The sequence below is a fragment of the Carassius gibelio genome, chromosome A21, assembly GCF_023724105.1.
Source record: "Carassius gibelio isolate Cgi1373 ecotype wild population from Czech Republic chromosome A21, carGib1.2-hapl.c, whole genome shotgun sequence".
Lineage (NCBI taxonomy): Eukaryota > Metazoa > Chordata > Actinopteri > Cypriniformes > Cyprinidae > Carassius > Carassius gibelio.
This window is the reverse complement of record NC_068391.1, coordinates 14,605,522-14,627,475: the sequence shown is the minus strand read 5'-3', so window position 1 is coordinate 14,627,475 and position 21,954 is coordinate 14,605,522. Positions and strand designations below refer to the sequence as shown.

At 36.8% G+C, this 21,954-nt stretch overlaps 2 protein-coding genes across 9 annotated transcripts in view; one reads left to right on the top strand and one right to left on the bottom strand.

Annotated features, from left to right (window-relative positions):
- Positions 1-1,742: 1,742 nt before the first annotated feature.
- On the bottom strand, positions 1,743-9,320 carry LOC127941561 (transcriptional activator protein Pur-alpha-like). Its single transcript, XM_052536745.1, has 2 exons — positions 9,154-9,320; positions 1,743-5,241 (listed from the first exon to the last, which is right to left on the bottom strand). Exon 2 carries the CDS (start codon positions 5,165-5,167, stop codon positions 4,301-4,303), a length of 867 nt encoding a protein of 288 aa, XP_052392705.1. The 5' UTR covers positions 5,168-5,241; positions 9,154-9,320; the 3' UTR covers positions 1,743-4,300.
- Positions 9,321-11,627: 2,307 nt separating this feature from the next.
- LOC127941559 (pro-neuregulin-2, membrane-bound isoform) overlaps positions 11,628-21,954 on the top strand; it is an 83,756-nt gene continuing 73,429 nt past the window's right edge. For 2 of the 8 annotated variants that reach the window (XM_052536735.1, XM_052536731.1), the window contains exon 1: positions 11,628-12,722. In XM_052536735.1, coding sequence (XP_052392695.1) covers positions 12,311-12,722 — 412 coding nt within the window. In that variant the 5' untranslated portion in view covers positions 11,628-12,310. The remainder of the gene's footprint in view (positions 12,723-21,954) is intronic. The other 6 variants (XM_052536736.1, XM_052536732.1, XM_052536733.1 and 3 more) reach the window with 5 other exon arrangements.

The window sequence follows — 21,954 nt, the reverse complement described above, 5'->3', positions numbered from 1 at the left end:
AGTAATTATATAATGCATGTATATTGCTTATTGTGTATGTGAGCTTTATGCTACTTTATATATTTAAGGAGAAGTGTGCAACTCGTATTAAAATGGTAAAATAGTATTTTGAATTACTAAATAGCTATTCTTTGTTACATTCTCCAATAAGAAACAAGATTAGTAGCTTATCAGTCTGACAATATGGGAATCCCAGATTAAAACAATAAATAAAGACATGTTAAGTGTCATGACAGTTATGCTCCTGTTAGATCTTAAGTGACGTTTTTGTTTCTTGTCTATCCAGTAGGTACGGTAGAAAGCACTGGAGCATAGGAAAAATGAAATGATGAATAATAAATGATGGTTATAAAAAAGAAAGGTCAGGATGTTAAGGATGCACACTACACAAATAAGTCTGTGCCATCAAGACAATATTATATCGTGTCTTATTACTTGCACTTGCAAAAGTACATGTACATTTAGTGCATTGTTTAAGCAGGTGAATTGGGATACAGTGTTGCTTTAGGTCATTTCTGTCCGGCCTTGATTGTACATCATCGGTTGATGAAAGCACCACCTATTGGTCAAAATGTCATAAAAATTGTTGTAAATGTGCACTTGTCCCAAGTAATTATATAGGCCTATCTCTCTTTACTTTTCGGAGAACATTTGTTTTTATTTAATACATTTTTAAATCCAGTCTTCATCTGTTTGCTTAACTTTTATCTATCCTTGCAGTGCCCAAAGAATATGAAGTAAATGTGGTTAAAATGTCTAGTTTTGAACAAGTTAATTAGCATGTATTTTTCTTAATTTACTACTCTGAGCAAAACAATCTAATTGATCATAAAATGCCCTATAATTGCATTTTTCCATTTGCAAGTATAAATATTTGATTAATGATTGCCCATCCAGACCGGTCATGATTAGTGATTATTCTCACATAAGGTTTATCATTCAAGGAAAAATGTACACGTGAAACTTAAATTGCATTTCATAACAATTAAAATGTGTTCATAATTCAATCTTGTCATAAAAATCTGAATTTAATACCCTTAAATATATATAGCATGATCATAAGCAGCTCTATTATATGTAATTTCAAAACCAAACTACACTGGGGAATGTTTAAAGTCAAATTAATTCAAGACGTTACTGCAGCAAAATGCATGCTATTTAATAATAATAATTAAACATAAATAAAACTAAATCATTGGTTTGTTTTGCAGCTAGAACATCATCTGTTATACCAAACAGAGATTATTTTTTATTTCATAAAATATGACACAATAGAGAGTAAGAGATCCAGTTCAAATGAAACCCCGAGAATCGAGGCAGCAATATTTTGTGAACATGTGTGAAGATTTAGTTTAAGGAACGATTAAGACGTAAAGACTTATTCTTGAATCAACAAATGTATATAATTTTTCATGATACGTTCAACAGAATGACCGCTGAACTGAAGCTCAGACAGTATAAATTAAAAATATATATTATGGTTGTTATTCTGAGAAAGACCATTTCAGTGCATGCACATTATTAAATTGGTTAAACCACTGGAACCAATCAACCCTTATAGGAAAAGGAGATTGCATCAAATGACATTATGACTTGTGTTTTTACAGATAGGTTAGTCTGCATGCTTCAGGTCATAATTCTACATCAACTGTGTAGACAGAAAAGACCTCATTGAAGTCAGTCACAATATCAACCACTACCTGAACTATTGCACACGAGAAAAAGAAACACAGAAACATCGATATTGAACATTCTTTTCATGAGAAATTAACATTTCTTTTTATTATTTTTTAATTTGTAAAATGTACATAAATTATATTTGACGCATAACCGCCGAATGAGTACTTCAGTGAACCTCTTTGCAAAGGTAAGGAACATAAGTTAAGAGGTAAAGAAAAAATAATAATAACGGCACAAAGCATTCCTTGTTGAGATAATTTTCAAACAAACATTGGTCAGACATTTTTCTCCATCTGGGAAAGCAATGTGCTACTGAAGAGAGAAGAGTTCTTCACACACCTTCATCATTAGAATCATCCCATGTATGTATTTGTAGGGAAATTAAGGATACATTTTCATTGCCCCTTACCCAAAGGCCTTCACACCCCCATCGTTTCATTCCAGTAAACCCCACCCTCCCATGTCAAGAGGAACAGAGACGAAACGGGGCACGTTTATGACATGAACATTCACAAAAAGTGCAGACAGATCAGATAACTGCTATGTGTTCGCTTCACCTGGGTGAAACTTGTTGGTTTCTTTTCCATATACAGACCTTTTTTAAGTGCAGATGAAGGTTTTATAGAAATAAAGACCTTTTTAAAGAAATAAACGTGGAATTCAGCCACATGCTTTTCAAATATTAATCATATATTTAATTGATATACATATATTGCCAACATTGGCACGTTCAATATTGCACACAGTAATGAAATATAGCACTGGGAAAAGAAAAAAGAAAAAAACGTTGTGAAGCAAAGTTTCCAAAATGACAAATTACATGAAGAAACACTGAAAAGTTAGAGGGGGGGAGGGGGGGGATCCTGGCCACACACCTCAACTAAGCTTTAGGTCTGTGACAGTGACATGTTACTGCCAACAGAGAGACTTCAGTAGAAGTCTACCTCACACCAAAAGAAAAATGTATTTGATACATTTTGGTAAAGGTGGGGAAAATGCCTAGGTGACTTCTGAGTCACTCTTTGTGATCAGAATGATTTGCTTCTTGACAAAAACAAACCACGAGTTATGCAATAGCATAGGGGAGGGCCAGGGCTCAACAAAACCAGACAAGAATAAGAAAGAAAGAAAGAAAAAACTAAAATCAACAAGACCCAAACTTAGATCCAAAGCATCAGCCAGTGTATAAGCATGCAGAGTATGTAAGGCACCAGGTTATTTAATGCTGAAGAGTATGCTCCCCAACAAGTTTCATTAAAGTCAGGGTCTCCCAACACAGGTCCTCAAGGGCCCCCAAGGAAAAAGGGCTTTCGTCTCAAAGACTTGTTACTGATGTCTGATCAAACAGTCAAAAGAGTTTATATATTATCTTATTATTTACACATATTTCTCGGACATCTCATTCCTTGAAAGAAAAAACAAGTATTAATCCAACTAGCTGACCAAACATTACTGACATTATGGACAATGAAACCATTACAGAGATGACTCCTTGAGGACGAACATTGAGAAATCCACCTCAATGTCTCTGTGCACAGGTTAACATGCAACGACAGCATTCCTTGGTGCCTCTCATCCTCTCATTGGTAGACTGATATATATATCTATATATATATTTCTATATATTTATTTTAAACCCTTTAACAGATTGTTTGTCAAATCCCCCACTAAAAACGTGGGTTGTTTTCTTCTCCACTGAAATACATCTGATTCACAAAATCATACTTTGTATGTTTTTCTACATGAGCATTTTCATACGTTTCTTTGTATGTTTGTTTCGAGGGGTCCGGTTTCGTTACAAAAAGGTTTTTAGAGAGCTCTTTCTCTTCTGTTGTCATTGCTCTTACTTAAGTACCTTTTTTTATACACTGTGCATGACAACAACACACAAATACATAGCATTATCATCTGCATGACAAGAACTTCAATTAAAAAAATACACTGGTAATACTCCTCAGAATGTTTGCGAAAAGGTCGCCCACCGCTTCTGGACACCTACACACTGCGACCACTTGCTCTGGTGACCTCTGTACCTCTGTCAATCAACAGGTTGATATTTTTACCACCCCACTTCAGGGTTCCTATCTAGCCCTCAGGTGATGGTTGGAATATCTAGGCATGGCTATCATGACAACCTCCTCAGATGATTCGAAATTTTGGTTAAAAAAAATAAAACATCTGATTTGTGCTGAAGTCATTAGCTCACACGTAAAGGAACCGATTCCTCGTAATCTCGGCAATAACTCCATTGCAAACACTTTTAGAATATCTTGGAACATGTAAAAAAAGTTCTGGGTTAATAAGAGGGGAAAAAAAGAAACACTCAGTTCTGTTGTCGTCAAGTAGGAAACACAGTTCATATATAATGTTATTACTTGTTTTAGCAGCCGCTTACTGTATTAATGGTGGGTAAGTGGATGACATCCAGGTGATGGGTGGACTGTCAGACTGTGGAGGTTTGTATTTTTTTTGTGGGTAGTGCTCCCTTGGAGTTAAACAGTTACTTATCTTTTATGTATCTCTCTTTTTTTTCTTTCTTTTTTTTTTTTTTTTTACAGCAAAGTACGTAGAATTTCTCTTTAGGTTATTCTGATTATTTTTTGCTTGTTTCTCTCCACTATCAATCCTCGTCCCCGTCGTCTCCGTGCATCTCCTCTTGTTGCTGCTGCTGCTGAAGCTCGCATGCCCTTTTTTCCCGCTGTTTCTCTTGAATCTTTTTCATTTCGTCTGCGTATTTAGAGAAAGTGCTCCCGAATTTCGACCACACTTTGTAGGGCACTGTGATAGAGTTGCGATAGGTGGGCTTGACCTCGCTTACCCTCATGAACACCCCGTACTTATTGGAGCCTACGTCAAAGAAAAATCGCTTGTTGTCCACAGTTAACGAGGTTCCCTCGGGCAGCTCCGCCGGCTCGTCCTCCACTCCGTAGTCGTCGATGAGTTTGGCGAGAGCGTCGCGAAACTCAATAAGTCCCTGGGCTGGAAGAGCGATGGTCTGGCCTTGCGTGGATCCCAAGCCGGGCCCCCGGTTGACGGTCTGCCGGACCCTCAGAAAGCGGCCCCTCTGGTTCTCCTTCAGATCCATGTAGTACTTTCGATTCTCCCGGACCAGAAACTCACTCTTCAGCGCCCGCCGCGGCTCGTCCTGCGCAATGTCAGGATTGCTCGGCCCTAACTGGGCATAGTGCTCGATGAAGTCCCCCAGGTAGTCGCGGAACTCGACAGCCACAGACATGGAGAGAGTGAGGCGGCTCTTGTTTCCCCCGGCCCCGACTTCTGCTATCTTCAAGAAGCGGCCTTTCGCGTTCTGCTTTACATCTAGATAGAAGCGTTTGTTCTGGATGTCAACCCGCTTCGAGGCGAGCTCCTGCGTCTCGTGCTGCAGCCCGGAAGCCGAGCCCGCCCCTCCTGTCACTGGGTGCATGGAACCGACACCCGGGCCCGTGGCTGCTCCTCCCTGCTCACTTCCACTGTCTCTGTCCGCCATGATGCTGCCTGCCTTCTCCCTCTGTCTTACTGCAAGCCTACTGCCAAGCAGCCACGCCACCGCTCTCGCGAGATCTGTGTGAGGAGAGAACACGAGCGCTGTTCAGACCTGTGCAGATTCCGAATAAATTAATCGTACAGAAGGTCTAAAACACTGCAGCTGCACGCTCTAATCACGTAGTATGTCTGTCTGCGAAGATGATGATGATGAATTTAATTCAAAGAGTCCGTCAAATATTCAATTCATTGTGTTCGTGTGCGCTGCCTTTACCGTGGATTATTATATAGAATATGCTATATTTCACTGCCGTCAATGTTTTTTAGTCTACATATAGTAGATACAGGAGCCATTTGCTTAAGAGTCGTTATCCTCTAGATTTGCATTCGTTTGTAACTTATAAAAAAGATTAATACGCTAAAAAAAAATTTAAATTGTACAGGAGTTAAATTTTCTATATGCGAAGTGATAAAAAATTATATAATTCTTAATTATATCGCTTACGCACCCCGCTGGAATTTACGCATAGGCCTATGAGACATTTTGCACTATATAAACTGGCTAACATAAACGTTTCGGGCAGATAGGCTTTCATTCAGTTCATCCTTTATTTAATAATGCATGTCGGTCTTTTTGTCATGGCAAAAACAAAAACAGATTATTGGAAATAATTTTTTCAGGTCAATTCGTATGCATGTATTGACGCAAAGGCATTTATGGCTATGATTTGAGATAATAAATAAATTAAGTGTTCATTCTTCAGATTTTAAGGTGGATGCATTTTAGTTGGGTAAAAGGGTCTTTTTTTGTGATTAACTTTTTATTTTATTTTTAGATTAACAAAATAACATCAATACAAACAAACAGGGAAGGGGGAGCAAAAGACATATCAATAATTTACAATCTGAAAAATTAATAACTTTATATGGTCATTCCTTTAGTCCAAATATTTGGACGGAAAACATTGCCATGCATCAATGGTAGGACTGCTTTAGCTTTATTAATTCGTGCTGTTATACATTCACAGGTTACTATTAAGCAGGCTATTAATCCAAAATGTTATTGCACACGCGCGGAGTAAACCAGTTGTGTATTACTTTCTTCTTTGCAGCTGTAAATCCAGCAAACAGCATTCTCTTCTTTAATTAACTTATACAAGAGTTAACATCGTCATTGAGAAGACATAAACCTGCATTAGACATGTAATCAATTTGTAGTAAAAAGGACAAATATATAAATAAAATTCAGAGTCCATAGGTTGGCAAAAATTGGACATTCCCAAAACATGTGGGAAAAAAAGTACCTGATGAAAATGTTACAGAGGTAAAACCGTGATTTATGACATATATTGCATTTTCGGTTTACGTCGCACACTTTGCTACAATAGCCTACTTATTTTTCTCCATCCTATTATTTAACATGATGCTTTATCTATTTTTACCAGATGCAAATCATTCATTAAAATCAACTAGATAACATCTCCAGATATTTGTTGTTTTCTAGTTGTTCAGCTTTTATTTTAATATCGAAAAAAAATCTCCTTTAAAAATGTTATACATTAAATGGAGGATCAATTAAATGAAACCTCGCTGTCTAAACAAGCCTTTTGTGGTGATATTGTTTTCAATGTCTGTTTGAAGAAAATATTGTAGGCATAACAGTTGAATTGTAGGATATATGTTTTTGAATTTAATTGAGATTGTATTAATTCTATTTTATTTTATTGTGATGGATGCTTTCTTGCCAAAGCGGTTAAGAGCTCTTATGTAGCCTGTGTTGAATGACCGTTACCTAAGCAGGGGAATATTTCTTGACCTAAAACTAAGCGTGGCGATTTTACAAGGACACTAACACAGTTCGTGCAATTTGCTTCAATACAACTGTTGTCAGATATTAAACGCTATAGTCTATTATAAAATATAAGCTTTTACTAAATATTTATTTATTACACATTGGAAAATGAATAATGGGTTTCAGACATTTGCTTATAAAATACTAAATTAAACGAGTGGAATAATATAATTTACTAAAATATCTAAAATCCATAACCATAATGTTAATCAAATCTAAATGCTTTGTTTCTTAATATTTTCTTTTTCAATCCACACAAAACGCATGCATAAAATTAATTTAAAACTGTTTGGCAATGCAATACAACATTTTAAAAAAGTATTTATTCGTTTATAAACATGTTTTTTTTTTAAAGCAAACTGTTTTATAAATGTAGAAATCCCTCACTTTTATTTCGATTTTTATTAGTTATTAGATTGTTTGGGTGTTTTTCTGTCGTTGTAGAAATATTGCCCATCCAAACTCAGGTACATATAACATCAAACAAAAATTGACTGGATAATTACACCAATGTTTTGAATTGGTTTTCTTTAACTTAACACAACTGCTCTGTAATTTAATTGAAATTGTAAGTATTAACCCTGGAAAGTGATGACTTTTTTTTTTTTTTTAAACAAACGTTTATTATTGTTTCACGCATCCAATAATTTATTCTCTCTAATAATTAAGTTTAGAAAAATAATAATAATAATTTAGCAACGTGTTTGTAAATAATTAGTACAACTGTGATAGATGTATCGGATTTGAAAAACAAAACGCATTTTTTCAGAGGGACTGTACATTGAAATATTCTGATGCGTCTAATCGTACCTTTTTACTTTTTTTTTTTTTTTTACAAATTTTCTTGCATATAAATGTTATTTTACCCTTAAAGTTACAACTGTAATACCATTGCAAGCTTTAAAAGATAAAAAAATTTAAATGCTTTCAACATACATATTCCAACAGTACTACAACAAGAAATGTTCAGTTGAGAGAGCCTTGACGTGTTTTCCATGCAGGCATTTTCGTTTAGGTTTATACAAGAGGTAATAAACAGGAAAAAAGAAGGAATATTTACATGCAATTCTCAGTCCTCAAATAAAGCAATAAGGAACATGCAGAATTTATGCACGCCTTGAAAAACAAACACTAGAATACTGAAAATGACTGAAATTCAGAAATGCGATAATTAGATGGAATGAAACGTACATTACCAGACCATTTATTTTTTCAATGTTTAATGTTTCTCTAAAGACCAAGCACACGTCGGATACAAATAGCATTCATAAACATCGGGCCTGTATGGTTAGGAAGAAAATATAAAATGTGTTCTATTGCTTACACATACGCATGTCTATTCTAGCATATGCTTTAATAAATAAAATTCATGTCTGTAATTCTTATAATTCGAAGAGAGTTTAATATACAGTAAATCCAATATATAGTAAATAAAATGCATTTAATGTTTGCATTCCAGGTAAGAGTCTAAGGTAAGTGTTCCCCCCTGATTAAAAAAATAAATAAATAAATAAAAATAATAATAATAATAATTAGCATATATTACCTTGGGCTAAACATAAAAATTAGTGGTCCCTAACTTTCGGTGGCCTGTTGCTTGCTAGAATGAAGAATATCTTGACTGATTGTTCTTAATTGTCATTTGAACATGTGACAATTTTTGAACATTTTTTCATTTGAAACTTCTTGCACTTGTAAACTCCTCCACATTAACACATGTGACAGTGTGTAAAAAAGACACAGAGGGAAGGAAACAGGGACCGTCCACTCCAATTCATGAGCATATAAAGGTGTGCTTTTTTTTTTTTTTTGGTCTAAGGTGATCTCTGTAAGCTTGAACTCATAACGGTATGCCACAGTCAAGCTTAAATGGCACACTGGATTTGCCGCAACAGAGTCTGACAACCTCGCTGTATGTCAGAACTGTAAACAGTTAACGAGTTTGCGCAAGCAGTCTGTGATATCTGCCCACGGCTGCGAACATTAATTCCGTGGTTGTTAAACTGACCAAAAAAACAAAAACCAAAAACAAAACAAGTAGCTATACTGCGAAATACCATGAGATATGATCGTAAAGTGCAGTGCTGTTGCCAAAGTCGCAGACCTCATAACGAGCGACGTGGTTCAGCATTTCTTACCCCGCTCAGTCTGCAGGCAGAGCGTTAGCCCAGTGAAAGCCCTTCGCAGTTGAACACTGTCAGAAACAAAGATGAAAACCTGTTAGCCCCGAAGGCCTATTGTAAACACTGTCGCTGTGCTGCTTCACCGATGCGCCGTTCACAAGATGGAACGAAAGAGCGAGTCGTGGCATGGAGACGGACGCACGCAGGAGCTCAACGCTGCGCGCGACGCGTGGAGTCTGATGTCAGCACGCTAAGCTGGGGAAAAGCAAATGTCTCTTGCGCCCCGCACTGTTGCTTTCGCGGTATTGCAGCCAGCTGCTTTAGCGGTTTTGATGCTGGAGAATAGGCTACTTCACATACATCTCATATGAACTGTATTATACATAGGTTATTCTGAGTAGAGTAGGTGTGTTAGAAGCTGCAGATATTGTAGAATCGAAAAACTAGTGTCACGATCACCGTTTTACAGGGTTGTTAAATTGTGTATGCGAAAGTTATATGCACATGTGCTTTATTGTCGTCCATACGTAAATTCTATCATGTGAGTTCTTCCAAAGTGGGATGTTTCAAATAACCCAGAAGGCCTTCACTTGTTGTTAACGAATGATACTTAGAATTAATTTTCTGAAAAATTATGAATGCAACCTAATGTAGTTTTTAAATCTACAAAGGCAACTCAGAATTTGGGGAAAAACTAGATAAGATGCTTTGTAAAACTTATACGGTGATTCATTGTGACATTAAATAATTACATTTTCAAGGGTGTATATGGAAATGCAGAGGATACTTACTCATTTAATTAAAAGTTTTTAGTGCTTAGAAAAGCATGAATAAGATGTTTATCATGTTTGATATGATTAAAGGGTTTATATAGATAAGATGATGTGTAGCTTGCACGTGTCATTTTATCAGGTGTACACTCGGACTGTGTCATGTCTTCATTTTCGGATTAATTTTAAGTGGTTGTACCCTATAAAGACTAAATAATAATTTCGTTAAACTCTTATTTTATTTTGTAGTTTAGTGTCGTTTGGTCAGTGGGAGGTCGAGGGCAGCGCTGTTTCAGAACCATGGACAGTAACCGCCGAGTCTTGTCAATGCGTTTCTAATGTTTGTTCATTTCCGAATTTTGTCTGTGTAACCTACAAGTAAAGAAACTTGTAACATTTCTAAACCACTAACATGAAGATCAACAAGTTTTTAGTTATTGATTTCAATCCACAAAAAACTCTTATTTTAACCTTTTACATGCGTTATTTAAATAGGGTCAATTACTTTCTTTCGAGATTACCCATTAATGACAAGCGTCTCCTCTTTTAAATCCATTTAAACTTTAAAATTTAAATGAATCATCTTATTATTTAAAAGCAGATATAGAAATAATGGCATTCAACTATTTTTCTAACAAACACCTTGAAGTGTCATGACCTTGCACAGACTAAATGAGTTGCAAAACTTTCAACCCTATATCACAATGCACTACTGTAACACTTACAATTTCTTTGTCCAATAGAATGTACAAAATTAATATTTCCATTTCATATATATATATATGAATGTGTTCTTCTTCCTCTTTTTTTTTTTTTTTTTGGTCCTGTAGGTTAGGCCATGAGCACTATAGCTCGGTTGATTACAATAGTATCTTAAGGATAGCATTCAGCATCCTACAAATAAGCAGTAAAAGCTCAGCAAAGGATAGTTTATTAACTATCGCCACTATCGCTAAATCATAATCCCAAATTATTCCAATTAAGGGACACTAGTACTGTACTACTTTTGTTTACATTCTTTAATTTAAAATTAAATAAAAAAAAAAGTTTGAGGGACTACAGCTTGTGCTATTTGTTACCCATGATTCCTCACAGTCATCTTACATGTTAGAAAGTTGTTATGGCTCTGTCTGCGTGCGCATAGAACAGTAGATGTCGCCATTGGTGAAGTTGTAGCTTCAATCCTTTGCAGAGCCACAGGTTCAGCCTTCATTTAGTTAATGATTTATTTACTGTTCCTAACCTGTTAAAGTCTAATATTGATTATATTTATAATCTCCTTTTAATCATTCCGTGTCTGCCAACACGATGTGTCTATGAATGCTTTATCATCGTGTGAACATATTTTGCGTTTGATGCACTCTGCTGCTACACTCGTGATGTTCCTTCATTTAATTTGTTAAAAATGTTCTCATTCGTCCCAGCATCAGCAATGCAACGAATACCAGTCGTAGCCTATAGATTTGATGCAGCGCTTCACTATGATTTTTTCCCCCTCTCTCTCTGAGGCAGAATGGCGTATGTGACCTGAATGCTGGGCATGATTTAGTAATGGAATGAGACGCAAAACTCATTCAAAGCTCATTCACTCGCACTGTAAGCCATCGCGCTCAAAGCAGCGCAAACCTCTGCGCTTCCCTGCACCATACATTCTGGTGTTCATTTCTTCTTTATTTTTCTTTGTTCATTTTTTTTCTTTAAAAAAATTGACGAGGATTGGGGATGGGAGATATCATGGATTGACCATTTTTCTCGGGGTGTCGGAGGCTAAAGACGCACACGCCGGCCCGTGGGCGTTCGTTTCAGCACCCCAGCCCTGAATCTGCCGTGTGGGGAATATTGCCCTGATAGATCGGGGTGGCGGATAGAGACGGGGCGCGAGGGATATGGCAACAGCGTCTCGAGGCTACGAAAGTGTATTCTTACAACATTTGTGCTGAGGGGATATTGAAAGTAGCCCTAATAGTTTACTGCAGCATTTCACATTCGACTGCAGTGGAAGATACTCAGCAGCCAGTAGCGAGTAGGGCGCTCACCACTGCAATTTCTGGGCAAAGACTGACTGGCGGCGTCTTGCAGATACCTGCTCGTGTCCTCAGAGGAGGCAGCGTCCACGACTTTCCCTGCATTTTTCGCTGCGCTTCGGAAGAATGCAGTTGAGGGATCTGTATTAACCCAGCAGCATTACGCCGTTTCCGGTTCCCAGCTGGTGTTTCCCGATTGCAAATCTATCGGAAAAAAGCAGCGGTTCCCGATGGCATGGACACTTACGCAAGGTCTGCCGCGCCGCCGTGCTACTGGAGCCTATTCGCAGTCTCTTCAGCCTTCAACCCAGCTCCGCCGCCATCGCCCCGCAGCCCTGCCGCAACGCGACCACCGACCATCGAGCCAAAGCTGGCGGCATGAGGAGGCTTGATTCGGTACACTTATCCATGCTGCTCATCGGGGTCTCCTTCGCCTGCTACTCCCCGAGTCTGAATTCCCTGCAGGACCAGGCTTACAGATCCGCCGTGGTGATTGAGGGCAAGGTGCAGTCCGCGCCTCAGAACGTCTCAGCGGAGCCGTACAGTGTGAATGTCAAAGTCCTGTACGTTTGGCCGCGAAACAGCGGGGGTTTGGAGCGGGATCAACTCGTCACCGTTGGGGAATTTGGCTCGGAGGCTCCGTGCGCCAAAGTGAAGAAGAATCACAAGTATATATTTTTCATGGACCCAACTGATGAACCCTTGGTTTTTAAAGCGTCGTTTGCGCCCTTAGATACAAGTGCGAAGAACCTGAAAAAAGATGTTGGGAGGATCTTATGTGAAGACTGCGGTAAGTTTATGCCCACAAAATGTTTGTGCATTGGCTTCCAAATTAATTACAGTGGCCATCGGCTTCGGTTGTATGGTTATGTGTGGTGCGGATGACATCCAAATGTTTAGTGTAAGTAACAGATGGGGGCTTGTGGGGGCGTCTCTGCAATATTGGGCAGGAATAAAAAGCTTAAAGGTTTTTTTCATGGTATCGTCAGGCATATGCAAAGACATATGTTGTAGTAACGCGAGCTCGCTGCTCATTTGTAGGATAACGAATTCTTTCCTCAAGACACAATTGCAATAAACTGAGCTAGCAGTGTTCATGGCGTAACCATTAGACAGGGCCTACAGCTTGTCTCCTGTATATGAAAAGGTAGAAGATCAGAACGATTCAGAATATCCTCAATAGAAAGTTGCTGGTCTGTGCTTGTGTAATGGGCCTTCAGAACAACGGCACTGGGAGTGGAGCCTTTAAAACTCCACTCAGGAAGCAGAGAATATCTTCCAGCCAACAGTTAGTCACCTGTTTGCACGCCGGTTTCCTATTATCTTTTTGTAATAAGAAATTAAAATAGATCGCATCAATTCAGATTTTCTTCATGACATGACGCCATATTCCTCGAGTTCATATTTTAACCTTTAGTTATATTCAGTTAAATGTTAGGCTACGTTTGATTCAAAGCGGCGGCTCAAATCCCACTCTCACAATTGCAAAGAAAAAAAATTACAATGCATTTTTTTCTCAATGTTGTGACATAACTAGAAGGTGATACCATTCTGTCAGTCACTAAGTTTCAAGACACCGTGTTTTCCACAGGCCTACTGTCAGAGGGCTTCTACTTGTAACGCGTTTATATTGTCGCTGTCCAGGGTGCTGGACCGTCCTCCCCTCTTCGTATGAACGAGAAACTCTTCGTCGAAATGATGAGAATGGAAATATGCTGTTTATGTTGGTTACTACATTTTTCATTTCCATGACTAACTTTTTTTCTTAGACAACATTTCTCATTTGAATAAAGTTTATTTATTCACTATCCCAGTGCAAGTAGGCTAGCTATTCCAATTTACAAAAAAAGTTGTCTATGGTAATTCAAATACCAACTGTTCACTTCTAAATATGTATTCCAATTGTTGCTAGATTTACTAACACATTTTGTGCACAAGCTAGCACCTGTTAATTACACACTGGTGTCTATTTAAATTTTTAATGCTGCTAGAAAGATTTCTAAATTACTATTTGAATGCCTACTTTGTAGTTAAATATATAACTAATAAAGGAACTGTAGCTAAAGTGTCTTTACGCAACTTTTTTAAGGCTGCTCTGTGCCTGCTCAAAACTCACTGTAAAAGCACAAAGCCACACAAAAGCCATGCTAAATTATGCTTGCTCAGACCCACATCAGCTCTTAGTATCAAAATAAACCATTGTAATTGCTGGGCAGCATTAAACAGTCTATGTAAAGACACCTAAATGCCATTTCAGAGTTGCTTATATACCACCTTTGCAGTGTAACTTTTGCAAAAAATGTTAATGAATGTTTGTTTTTGTGAAAAGTGGGGACATCATAGGCGTAATGGTTTTTATACTGTAGAAACTGTTTATTCTATTGCCATTCACCAACCCTACACCTAACCCTAACCCTAACTTTGTGCATTTTTACTTTCTCAAAAAAAAAAAAAAAAAATTTGTATGGTTTATAAGCATTTTGAAAAAGGAGGACATGGGTTATGTCCTCTTAAGTCACCCTTTCCTTGTAATATCTGTGTCATACCCATGTCATTATACAGAGTTGTGTTCTGATATGTCACAAAAACAAGAGAACACACACACACACACACAGATTAGGCATCTTTACACAATTGAGTTAAGGCCGCTCTGTGCCTACTCAAAATTATGTGTAAAGACTTAATGCTGCCTAAAACCAATTAATTAAGCCGGTTCTGACCCGGCTCAGGCCCTAGTGTCAAAGCTAACAGTTGTATTTTCTGTGTAAATGCATTCATGCCACCTCTGAGCAGTCTGTGTAAAGACATGTAAATGGCACATCAGAAGTGTTTCTGTGCCACTTTTGCAGTGTAATTTTGGTTTATCAATAGATGTTAGTGACTATTCCAGTATACTATAATGGGTACTATTAACGATTTAAATGTTTTAAAAGGGTGGAGATGAGAGACTGAGTTCTTTGAAAATAGTGATGAAAAAGTAATAGAGTCCAATAATATGTTGACAGTGAAAAATATTATTTGATTTGTAGTAATTAAGATGATGTAAGCATTACTATCAAGTTTTAAGGAATAAATGTTAAAACACTTACTACAATATACTAGCACATGCAGCTTATGAGAGCATAGTAGACAGAGGCCTTGAACCAGAAGTATCGTTAAGCTCGTCAATAAATTGAGAATCTTTTCCCATGTCTTCTTTTCAAAGATCAATGAGTGCTCGCTAGATGACTTTGCAGTTTACGCTCTCAAGTGAATCTAACCTCTGCATTGGACTAACTTTTTTTTTATTGTGATTTTTGAACTGTGATGCAACATAAGTATTTAAACTGTTTGCTTTGCAGTGAGACTGTAGTCTACCATTCACTTTTTTTCTGTTCCACATGATGCCTAAAGTGAACATACATGTTTCAGACAGGAAGGCTCAAGCTTTTCAAATATGTCGTGTGACGGGTGCCTCTTTTTGTAGATAAAAATATGTTTCTTCTTCTGTCCCTAATAGCTCAGCCTAGATTTAAAGCTTGTAAATGCAGGTATTTTTATATATATATATATATATATATATATATATATATATATATATATATATATATATATATAATTTATGTATTTATTTTTTCTGTAAATTATATAATCAAATAGATACAATTTGCAATATAAATCAAGCAATGGCACATATCCTGCATAAGAATTTATCTGTTTATTACCATCTAAACATGTCAAAACTGATATAAACTGCTGAAATACACAGACATTTTATTATTATTTTCTTTAACAAGTTTTTCTTGTCTTTTTGTAGAGGGAGACCTATATTACCCATAAGGAGTGACAGGTGGGTGGGTGTCATTGTGTAGTGTGTTATTTCTCCAAAATGTGTTTTGCAAGAGATATTTAGTTAATTATGATTTTAAAATGATAACAGGGAAGTTTGTAGTATTTGACGTTCTTCGTGATGTGTGATCCTGTCTTTCCCTTCCCCCGTGGAGGTCACAGCTGCATCGAGGTGGCAGTCTAGAATATGCCGGTGGCTCAATATCATTGATCTGAAAGAGCTTTCGGGCAAAAACTGCATGACACAGGATAAGAATAACAGCTGGTGATTGACACGCACAGAGGGAAGGACTTGCTTCATAGATGCATATGTTTTTTAATAACTATTTAAGGTCAAATCTAAAACGTGAAGGATTTTTTGGCAGACCAAATGCAGAGATCCTGTCATTATAAAATCCTTGTGTATTCCTGATTGACATGGATAATTTACCTCAGTAAAATAGTGCGTGATTCAGAAGGCTGTAACGAGTGAACTGCCTGAGGAGATTTGTGACCCTGGACCACAAAACCATAAATACGCTTTCCATTGATGTATGATATGTTAGGATAGGACAATATTTGGCTGAGATGCAACTATTTAAAAAAACTGGAATCTGAGGTTGCAAAAAAAAAAATAAAAAAAATAAAAAACATCTAAATGTTGAGAAAATCACCTTTGAAGTTGTCCAAATTAAGTCCTTAGCAATGCATGTTACTAATCACAAAAAGTTTTGATATATTTATGGTAGGAAATTTACAAAATATCTTCATAGAACATGATCTTAATATCCTAATGATTATTGTCATAAAAGAAAAATCGATAATTGTGACCCATACGATGTATTTTTGGCTATTGCTACAAATATACCCCAGTGACTTAAGACTAGTTTTGTGGTCCAGGGTCACATTTAGTGATGATTGGCCACATATCTCAGCTACAAGCTGAATTTGGCTCTAAGAAGGAAACTGATCACTGCTGTCTTATTGCTGGACATTCAGGGTGGGTTGTGATAATTTTAAATGGGGTTATGGCCATGTTAAAACACTAGTTTTATAAACTTGGTCATATTTAGGATACTAAAGCTGGATTATGCACTCTCTTTCCAGAATGGCCCACTTTCCCATAGCTCCAAGAAAAGAAAATCTCTCTCTGCAGCTCGCCCACACATATTCCCTTCAGACAAACAGGCCTTAGCTCAGAATGCATTTCATGAGCTGGACACAAGCAATCGGTAAAAACCAGCCTTCGGATTCGGATTGTGGTTAATGGTTTAGTAAGAATTTTTTGGGGGAAGTGCAGTTCAGCTAAAATGCAGTAAAGCATCATCTTGCCTTAAATGAATAGTTCGTCCAAAAATAAAAAATCTGACATCATTTAATATCTCAGGTTTTTTTGTCCATGCAATGAAAGTCAGTGGGATCTAATGTTGTTATGTTCTGTTCTGACCTTCACTGTATGGACAAAAACAGTTCAAACACTCTTTAAATGATCTTCTTTAATGTTCTTAAAGGGATAGTTCCCTCCAAAATTAAAAGTTTGCTGTCATTTAATATCTTAGTGTTTTAGTCTCCACTGATTTTCATTGCATGGACAAAGAGAGTTGAAACCTTCTTTAAAACATTCAACATTTAGAGTTCCTGTAGCTCAGTTTGTAGAGCATCAAGCGCAAGGTTAGGGTTCGATTCCCCGGGAACACATGATAGGTAAAAATTGATAGGCTGAATGCACTGTAAGTCATTTTGGATAAAAGTGTCTGCTAAATGCATGAATTTAATAAAACATGTAATTTAATTAAAATTTTAATTTATGTTCTTAGAAGGATTGTTCACCCAAAAATGAAACTTCTAAAAAAAAAAAAGATATTTTGAAGAATATTTGTCTTGTACTTTACATTTGCAGTTGTAAATAAGGTTTTCAGGAAAACTATCTACTGTAGTTTAAAGAAGTAGGTTTACATTCAACAAAAAAGCAATTAATTCTTAATAACATAATTCACAGTTGTGTTTCTTCAACGTCAATTAATGAGAGCTGAATAGCCTGTCCATGTGCAGGCCTGTCTGGTCCGTCCTTGTTGAATGACTGCTGTGAGTGACTCTCGGGTGAAAGCAGTGGTGTGGATCGACTGACTGAAGGTGGAATACCGAAGATAGGCTTCCCATCGATCCTGGTCATGCATGATGATAAACGTTTGTGTAGTTTGCTCTGCATCCTCCCTCTTGAGATAGATTAATTCACTTCATCGCTGTTGTATGGAACGTAGGGCTGACATGAGACATACTGTATGAAGCAGGCCTCCAGTGGTCTCCAGCATGTCAGCTGTACTCTGGGACACATGTTGTCACCTTGACTTAAATACTGCGTAATAATCGCTGTCAGCTCCCAGTCCTGCTCTCTCTGTCTGTGTATTTCAGCAGTTTATATCAGTTTTGACATGTTTAGATGGTAGGAAACCAGATAAGTTCTTATGCAGGATAAGTGCCATTGCTTGATTTATATTGCAAATTGTATCTATCTGATTAAATTATCTACTGAATATATATATATATATATATATATATATATATATATATGCTTATATTAGAAAGCATACATTTTAATTTGCGGACAAGGGATGATTTTCTGAAGATTTTATTGCAAGGTATAGATTTTATTGCAAGGTAAATATTGCAATTGCACCTTTTGTAATTTGCAAAAAAAAAAAAAAACATCCTCCATTGATTGTTGCTCTAAGGTAACCATTTGTTTCAACTCAAGAAATTTAAAAAAATTATGTAAAATCTATGTTTAATTAAAACAATAATAATAATGATAATAATATTGCAAATAATTGTTTATTTTTATTTTTATTTGTATTTATTTTACTGAGGCTCTAAAAGTCACCATGAAATCAAATTGACAATTATTTTTTATTATTATTATAAAATGTTATTATTATACATGATTAAACTGTGCACAATATATATAAAAAAGGCCAGAAAAAAACAAAGCAAAACAAATAAAGACATAATCCACTCAATTCCAAATGCACAAAATAAAGTTCCTTCTTTCTCTCTTTTTTCCCTAAGAAGCCATTCTACTTTGATACACTTAAGCCTGAATTTTATGCTGACCTTAAAAGTGAGAAATAATCTCTCTCTTCTCTCTCTCTCTAGTTTTTTTATTTGTTTGTTTGTTTGTTTTTGCTTTTTCCTGCTTTTGACCTTACAACTCATGAAAAGTTTCTAATAAAGAGATTGTGATGGGGCACATTCATGCAGTGTCGTCAGCCAATTAGTATTATTATTATCTTATTATAATAAGATAATTTACCTGCAGCTCCAAAGTCAGTAGTCACATGACATTTTTCTCAGGTGATTAATTCAAAACTACCTGGCAGCAGAACCGAGCCTCCATGAGCAACGATGGCAGTCATGTATTTCTGTCCTGCACCAGTCAAGCATGCAAACAGTTAGTTTACCACAGATATTACAGAGTAAGGTCACCTTGCTTGAGTGCTACTAAGACAACTAATTACCTAGAATAGACTCAGTGTATAGCGAAAGAGCAGTCTCGTCTGTTTGGCCCATGTGCATTTCCTCTTGAACCCTTTGCCGGCTCATGTCTCCTCATATAGCCACCTTGAGCACTCTCAGTCCTTCTATGTGATATCAACATCCACACAGATCAGTAGACCAGTAGTCCAGAGCTTCACTATTTAGTGAACAAACACTTCAACTACAGAATGCTGCATGGTCTGTATTGACTTTACATTTTCATACAGTTGCTGTGATGCTAAAACACGCACAGTTCAAATGAAGATGTGTAATCATTTACTCAAAAGTTGTTCCAAACCTGTATGACCTTCTTTATTGTGTGGAACACGATATATTTTGAAGAATGCTGGTAACCAAACAGTAGCTGGCAGCCAGTTGGAAGTCACTGGCTAGTGCTACAATCAATTGTTTGGTTATCAACATTCTTCAAAATATCATCTTATGTATTCAGCAGATGTACAACAGTTTTCACTTTTGGATTGTACTTTTCGTAAAAAAAAAAAAAAAAATGTCTGAATGCCATTACATTGTATAACTAATTCACCCAACAAAGTTATATTTTGTGTTTAGGGTCAGTAAGAAAATGAATACTTCTATTTATCACAAGTGAAGAAGACATGTACCGTTATCACTTATAAACTAAACATCTAAACAAATAAAGAATTAAATGAAAGTTCATTTTCAACATCAGTTTTAAACAGTAGTTTTGCATGCTGTTAAAGTTCGAGTGTCTTTAATCAAAATTCAGAGTGGGTACTCTAGATTTCTAACATTGCAGTCATTTCCATGCGTTACAGTATCCATTGTTCGTAATGATGACTTAGCTGATAAAAACAAAATATGATATCCATAATAAAGAACGTCATCTATTAAAGCAAGTAGCGCATCATTTTGCAGAAAATGCTGCCTTGCACAAGGGTTAACTTCTCTGCATTCCTTCCCCACGAAGGTGATCATTTCTGGCTTTAAACACAGTATCTGTGACAAAAGAGACCTTGCTGGGTTACAGTAGTGGCAGAGCTGTCCATCGTGTGATAAATTTAAAGAGCTCTGAAAATAGGCCCACAGGGATTAGATCGTCTGCAGAGTGTTACGAAGGGAAAGAGCGGCAGAGACAAGCCTGCGTAATACCTTGTAATTGACAAGCTGTAAATCTGAGTCAGGGTGATTTAGGCTCCAGCTGTAAAGGCAGTTGAGTGTGAGCTGTGTGTTGTTATTGGAACTCAATGTACTGGTGCACTGTGAGCATTTGAGAGAGAAACTGTACACACCATTTATAAGTTAACTGCATTTTTATATAGGCAATGAGAACACGTTCTGCAAATTACTTTTAAGTACCTAGTACATGCTTCTTTACCAATATGGGGAATAAATACAGGCAAGATGTGATGCATGGGCACAGCAAACTATCTGGAGGCAGGATGAGTTTGTTTAGCATTCTACTTTCTCTAAGAAGTTATGTGTAAAAGAAAAATTCAAAGAAATTTGGAATTATTTTATTATTGAATTCAGAACGAATACTTGTTGTGCTATATTTGAAATAGATTTGTGAAGTAGAATAGAATAGATCTTTGCTCACTGTTTCTTTTTGGCTCATATTCACCACTTAGAGGCAGTATATGAACAGGATTCTTACAGCCCCAAAAATATTAGAAACAGGCCCAGGAGTTTGCACCCTGCAGACGTGGTGAGACTATGGTGTTACTCTCATCAGGTCTGACACTAACATGCTGGGTAATCGTGGCTAATCACCAATGTTAAACTGTTCTAATGCTCAGATCAATCTTGTGCCTCATTGCCTTGCCACAGAGAATAACATTTAAACTCTCTGAAACATTTGCTATGTTTCATATGTGAAAGGCATGGCTGTAATTCATTAGGGGTCTAAATAGTGAAGCTCCTGGAACCCTGTACTGTATGCTCTGAATCTCTTCTTCATTATTTCATATAAACCACAGAGACTCCAGCCCTGGGGTATAATGACGGTCTCAATTCCATCCCAAATATTCATCAAATGCATGCCAGGCAATTGTTCTGGCAATAGTTGATGCTATAAAATACAAACAGGCATTTCTGCTAATGAATTAGCAATTTACTCTACTTTTCAAAAGTGTGAGGATGGTAAGATTGTGTAAATGTCTTTGATAGAAGTCTCTTATGCTTATCAAGGCTGAATTTATTTGATTAAAAAGAAAAATACAGTAAAAGAGTAGGATTGTGAAATTCGTATTTGAAATAGTAAAGGCTTTGTCATGTGGTTACTAAATAATTCTGTCAATTCTAATACATTTTTAAAGGGTTTATCGTATTTTCCTGACTATAAGTCGCACTTTTTTTCATAGTTTGGCTGGTCCTGCGACTTATAGTCAGGTGCGACTTATTTATCAAAATTAATTTGAAATGAACCAAAAGAAATGAACCAAGAGAAAACATTACCGCCTCCAGCCGCGAGAGGGCGCTCTATGCTGCTCAGTTCTCCTGTAGTCTACACTGAAAACATAGAGTGCCCTCTCGCAGCTGTAGACGGTAATGTTTTCTCTTGGTTCTTGGTTCTAAATAAATGCGACTTAGTCCAGTGCGACTTATATGTTTTTTTCCTCATCATGACGTATTTTTGGACTGATGCGACTTATACTCAGGTGCGACTTATAGTCCGAAAAATATGGGGTATTTCTTTTCCA